This window comes from Eucalyptus grandis, chromosome 5, assembly GCF_016545825.1.
Source record: "Eucalyptus grandis isolate ANBG69807.140 chromosome 5, ASM1654582v1, whole genome shotgun sequence".
Taxonomy (NCBI): Eukaryota; Viridiplantae; Streptophyta; class Magnoliopsida; order Myrtales; family Myrtaceae; genus Eucalyptus; species Eucalyptus grandis.
Genome location: NC_052616.1, coordinates 5,062,007 through 5,068,190, shown reverse-complemented (window position 1 = coordinate 5,068,190; position 6,184 = coordinate 5,062,007). Strand labels below are relative to the sequence as shown.

The following is a 6,184-nucleotide window of genomic DNA, read 5'->3' as shown; positions in this document are numbered from 1 at the left end:
AAGAAACGAAAAAGGGTTTGGTAAACCTCGTATCGCAAAACCCAGGAGGGTTCATCCCTCTCTTATTCAAAACCAAAAAAACATGCCGGTCGCTCGCAGATAAGGCGAGGACAACAGCAGCACCAACACCAAACTCAACGCAGCCGAAGCGCCGAAATGGCGAACCTGAGGACGGCCATGGACGCCGCCTTCGGGGACCTCAACGTCGCCTCCCCTCAATCCTTCGACGGCTACGCCAGGCACGTCCCCGGCGACCCCGCCCCTCCCGACGGCGCCGTCGCCAGCCGCGCCCTCCGCTTCCAGCAGCTCTCGCTCCTCCGGAACGGCTTCCCTCTGGGCATCATCCCTTCTTACTCCCCCACCCCCCGCAAGGAACTGGGCTCTTTCTCTCTCCAGTCCCTCCTCCTCCGGCCCGCCACTGCTGACTGGTGAGGAAAGAGGGGAAAAATGGGTCGAGCTTTGGCGGTGGGCTCTGTCTGATGACTCGCGTTGGAGTCTTCCGTGAATTTTTTTTCCTGCAGTTTTTTGGCTGTTCAAACTTTGGGGCGACCGAATTTTAGTTTGTTTGAGAATTTGGTTATGTGGGTATCTGAAATGACCGAATCTTGTTTACTGTTCGTAGTCCTACGAGATGATAATGCCCTTCCTGGCTGCTTAATTCATTTGGGAGTAAGAATTGCATTATGTACGTGATAATGCGAGGTTGATTTGTGTTCTTGGCCCGCAGTGATTGCTTGGGATTTTCCAAAGAAGGCTCTGCTAAGTTGGTGTGTGAATTTGATGTCCTGGTTTCGGTTCTTGGTTGTTTTGTGAAAGCTCTTGGTTTTGTGCTGTTCGTTATATTTCTGGCTGACTTTTCATCCCGTCCTGTGCCTCGCTTGTTTAGCCTGGCTTATGTGTGAGAAGTGTTGAGTCACAATCTCGATGTAATTTGTGAGATGGTTTCTTGATAAGAGACAAATGCTCGGTCTACTCTACAGCCGGATGGTGGTCATAGTAATTCATTTTTAGGCATGATTGGTGAAGTTGTATCCTGTTGTAATCATTCAATTGTAAGGTAGTGATTGAGAATCCTACTAGTGGGGAGAACTTGACTACGTACTTTCTCTAGCATGGATGTCTTAATTTCACCTTTCTGACCAGCGGTTTTAAATCACGAATAAGCTCACATTAGCTCGGTTTGCATAGGTGGCTTGGAGTGGTTGGGCAATTCCGACCAAAAAAATTGATCGATTCCATAAAAAAGGAGATTTCTAGTGTTGATGACTGGGAGCTTTCAGCATTGAAGGATGTGGCAAAACATTTCTTGGATAAGTCGCTTTACTCACTTGGTGTGTGCTCACAGCTTTCTCTGTCACCCTCAACGTCAGTTCTTGTTGGCACAGAACAGCTTGGTGAGAGGGAAAGACGCCGCCACAAACTGATGCTTTTTCACAAGGTGTGTGCATCAAACTATCTTAGTTTCCTCCTCACATTGCATGAGATATGTCATATTACTTTTTTTTTTTTTTTTTTCTTTTTTTTCGTGTCTACTATAGATACTAGGTTCACAATGTGCAGCTATGACTCATATAGTCACATGTGTACAAGTGTGTTTATTTTTATAGGGAAGGAAACTGCTTCCTTTTCTTGGGACCTTTGTTTCACAATGCTTCAAAGGGGTTTTCTGCAGAAAAACATTTTTTGATCTAGACAATGGGAAGATAGTTTGTCTCTCTCTTTATTTTATCCCATGTGAGAAGCATTGCAGCTTTTCTGGTGGCTTCCCCACTGATGAAACTTGCCTATTCAGTGTGCTAGTTCTATTAAAAGAGAATGTCTTCTTGCTTTTTAATGCATAATGTACTTTTTATAAACACTTGCTGAGTCACTAATCTACTTTGTCCAATACCAATGTACATCTCAAACCATGTAGGGTGTTGACTTTAATTCAGCCACACTTTCCATCGAGGAATACGGAACTTACTGGTATGACGGCATTCCATATAATCAGATATATGGATCTTGATATACCACAAAGCCAAGTCGGTGAAAATTAGAAATTAGCCAGTTGATGTTTTTCCATTTGAACAATAACTAGGATTATGATATTCAGTGTCTTCTACCAAATAATTACAAGTAAATGTATGTTGAGTCCTTGTAGCTTTATGAATTGAAAAGGTTCTGTCTTGGAAATGTTGAAATTTTTTTGTTTGTTTGTGGTCTTTTTAGTTTAACAGCCAATTAAGGTCATTAGATTTGTGTGTTCATTTACGTACAGCTCCCTAATCATGATATCACGATGGAGGCTGCCTGGCCTGGGTTATTTCTGGATCATAGTGGTAGATATTGGGATGTTCCTGAATCAATATCATTGGACCTTTTGTCCCTTGTTTCTGAGTCTGGATTCAGATACCGTTTTGGAATCCACAAGAATGGTGGTCATCCCCATGCCACTAATGCCACAAATGCTGAACCACCTTCTGCTTTAATGCCCGGCCTATGTGCAAAGGCTGCCTTTTCTTATGAAAAGAGTAAAGACTTTTGGCGGCAGAAGGAGACTAAAGAGGATCTTATAGTGAAGACAGAGAAGGGCTTCTTTTGGAGGCCTTCATATGATCTACGACTTAGAGAACCTCATTCTGCAGTATCTGCCATAGTTGGTATCATTCCTACCCTCATTAGTTCTTTCTGATTGAATGTTCTGCAATTGATGTCGTTAAGTTTTCTATCATAATCTTTTGAATGAATGGATTAATTTCATAATGCTAAGATGATGAATCAAGAGTCTCTTCAAATCTTATCTCGTATTTGAGGCAGCATACTCTATATATTGTAATCGTGAATTCTAATAGATGAAAGGCCGTGAGAGGGAGGGTTACTTAAGATAACTTGCCAGTTATTGTAGTTGCTAGAAATGGTTGTATATCATGTTTATTAAGCAATCAAGGCATTAGCTTAAGCCAGCATTATCTTCAGTCATTGTAATGGTATTAGGTTGGAGGAATTGATTATACCTATGCTGCAATATCGTTGTGTAAATTATGTGCACATCCAGTAAATGGCTTCCCATCAACCCTGAGATTGGCCAGATTGTAAGAATGCACCGGATTTGTTTTCATCTTATCACAGAATTCTGAAAGCCATCAACAGGATAGAATTTAATAGAGAGAACTATAGAGGAGTGAGGACAGACTTGACATTTTGCTAATAGACATGATTGTTCCAAATTGAATTTGAAATGACTATTGGAATTCAGAATGAATATAACTGTCTAGGATGAAGGTGGACCTCGACATTATTCTTGTCCTCTGACTACATCCATTTTGTTAAGTAGTCCCACATTGGTTCAAACCTCTTCAGCCCCTCATGAGTCTAAATTCTTTTCTGCTAAAAATCAATAACAGTATGCGTGTTTCAGAGAAACAATAGCAGAATGTGCTGCCTGTGTATCGTCATAATATACTGGCATATTGACTATCTGATCGAGAGAAAAGTGGAACACTTGTTCAACATTTGGCTGATTGCATGGACTTTTTGACTATATTATGATGCATTTTTCTTTCCTTCGTCGATTTAATAATTGATATCATATACAGAATTTAGTTTCTTTTTGTGAGGTTTAGCCTTACGATATGCTGTGTTTTAGGCGGCAGTTGTACGGCCTGGTTTTTAAATCCAGAGTTCCCTCTTGCTGTTGAATCAAGGGAAGGTGGAATTTTTCCTGTTGCTAGTGCAAAGAGGGGTCCATTCAATGCTGATTTATTTGGTTCGGTGTGCTATACTTTCCAGCTCGGGAAGTTTAGAAAATATTATGGTGACCTCACCCGTATCGATGCTCGCCTAGACATATCCTCTGCATCAGCATTGGCCCGGCGAGTTTTCAATGTTTTAAGTGGTTCATCAGGGAGCAGCTTTCGTAGGCCATCATCTTCTCCAAGGGTGAACTTAATTTTTCAGCAGCAGGTACTTTATAGTTCTTGAATTGGTCTAATTCCTGTGTGTGTGGTTGTTGGTAAGTTACATTATCAGTTTTGTCATACGTGGAAATGCAGGGGATTATCAAAAGACAGAAATGCTGTGTGTTCCTTAGAGTATTATTCTAATGGAAGTTGGATAGGATATTATTGGCAGATCTGTTGGTGACCCAAGGTTTTGAAAAGAAACAAGAGAAAGGAGTCGCAACTTGCAAGATTGATTATCTTAAAGAGAAAGAAAAAGAAATTTAAGAGAAGCTGTCATTTGCCAGAACCCTAAAATAATCTCTTGGTTAACACATCTACATGGAATTGAAATCAACAGATTCATTGAAGGATTGGCAAATTGCAAAATTGATTATCCTAAATAGAAAGAAAAAGATATAAAGAGAAGCTGTCATCTGCTAGTACCCTAAAATGATCACCTTCTTGGTTAATACATCTACATGGAATTGAAATCAACAGATTGATTACTGCATCTGTCAGCTGTGTTTTTCATGTGAACTAAGATGCTATTCTTTTACTGTTACACTTGATTTTAAGGACTGCTCGTACATGTAACATCTATTGTAACTTTGGAAATTTCTGCTGGATGTGCAAGACCAATTTCATAAAATTTTCTCCCCTAAATTGGAAACGACAACAGTTGTGCAAGGAGTGAATAATGAAAGGAGGAGAAATCTAGAAATTTGATGCTGGCAAGCTTAGCTATCTTGTTTTATGTAACATTTGTTCAGGGTCCTATTAAGGTTCTCTTAACTTGTGTTGCTTTGTTTTTCTTTTGAAAGTCCAAATCTTTTGTTGGTAGTGAAAAAAATTGAAGGGCTACATAAAGATATATACATTCTTTTAGTTTGGACAGATTGATAGTAAGTGGAAACTTCGTGCGAGTCTGATTTTTGGGCTTCACTCATTAGGTTGCAGGGCCGATCATGTTTCGTGTAGATTCCAAGTTCTCCCTGGGTTCTTTATCAGGAAGACAAGGCCCGCATGTCGAGGATTTCATATATAGCTTGAGCTACTCTCTCAGGCTTTTGCAATCTGGGAAAGTCGTTGCTTGGTATTCCCCCAAAAGGAAAGAGGGTATGATAGAGTTGAGAATGTTTGAGTTTTGATCATCAATGTCTTTTGCCATAATTGTCGTTTTCTCTCTTCTTCCATTGAGGCTTTAATTAGTAAATGTACTATTGGCGAAAAGGGCAAGGATGTGTTCATTTTCAGGTTACAGTTAACCCGTTTGGGTTTTATTTAGCCTACTTACTCTTGAAAAAGGTGTGCTTGGTTTATCTACCAAAATAGGCTTCCTCATCATCGAAAAAATGGTTTAAGCTAATGTGTCATGCTAATCTATGGACTTCCATTAAGGTTTATTTGACGGCCTGAAGGCTACCATTACAATGACATGGATTTGACAGCATTTCGGCATTCCCCTTGTAACAAGGTGTTTTAGACTTGGGACATGTGAATTGTCAACATAAGCAAATTATTAGCTTGTTAAAACAAAGGCGCGGAAGCAATCTTTTAGAAAGAAATCTGATTGTGGGACTCTCACTTGCAAAAGGTCCTGTTTTTGGGCACTTAATGCTGATTACCACCGAGTGATCCAACACATAATTTGCAAGCTGAGAGCTCTCGATTCGATTCATCAATCTATCTTTGTCTTAAGAATATCTTGGTTAATTTGTGAAGGACAAGTTGGATTTAAGCGCATCCCCCATCTTGAGTCCTCCACTTTCTTCTCAGTGGGACAGGGCAACGAGCTCGTCCAATAAGCAATGATTCAAGCAGCCTATGGCACATAATTTGAACGTACTCGTACAAGTAATCAATGGTTTACGGGAGTCTTTGGGTAATGACTTCCTTTGGACTACGCTATTTTCTACTTTTCGTGAAAAAGGTCATCAACCTATGGGAAACTTTTAAGATGTTTGGAAGACGGTAGTGTACTAGTGGTATGAAATCTCAAATCCATTCAATTGAGTAGAATTTGTTACTTGAACAGTATTGTTCAAAAGAGAAGTCTTCCTCTACCTACATAATGTTTTTGGAAAACTATTTAAAAAAAGGTCTTAAACTTAATATATTGGTACTAATTCAATCATAAACTTTTAATTCAATCAACTTAATCCAACATTTTCACGTTATAACAATTCAATCATCTGGATAATTTAGATTGAAAATTGCTTATATGAAATTTTTTTTACAACTATTATAATTTTTTTCTTTTT

The 6,184-nt window shown here is 39.5% G+C and overlaps 1 protein-coding gene across 1 annotated transcript; it reads left to right on the top strand.

Annotated features, from left to right (window-relative positions):
• Positions 1-42: 42 nt before the first annotated feature.
• On the top strand, positions 43-5,284 carry LOC104441334 (protein TRIGALACTOSYLDIACYLGLYCEROL 4, chloroplastic). Its single transcript, XM_010054452.3, has 5 exons — positions 43-428; positions 1,189-1,438; positions 2,261-2,642; positions 3,629-3,945; positions 4,874-5,284. The coding sequence occupies exons 1-5, from the start codon at positions 157-159 to the stop codon at positions 5,069-5,071; spliced, it is 1,419 nt and encodes a 472-aa protein (XP_010052754.2). The 5' UTR covers positions 43-156; the 3' UTR covers positions 5,072-5,284.
• The last annotated feature ends 900 nt before the right edge of the window (positions 5,285-6,184 follow it).

Bases quoted from the DNA above. Each gene is read 5' to 3' on its own strand.
- LOC104441334 (XM_010054452.3), top strand. From the start codon at position 157: ATGGCGAACCTGAGGACGGCCATGGACGCCGCCTTCGGGGACCTCAAC. The intron at 1,439-2,260 runs GTGTGTGCATCA...ATTTACGTACAG, and splicing joins AACTGATGCTTTTTCACAAG to CTCCCTAATCATGATATCAC. The intron at 3,946-4,873 runs GTACTTTATAGT...TTCACTCATTAG, and splicing joins ACTTAATTTTTCAGCAGCAG to GTTGCAGGGCCGATCATGTT.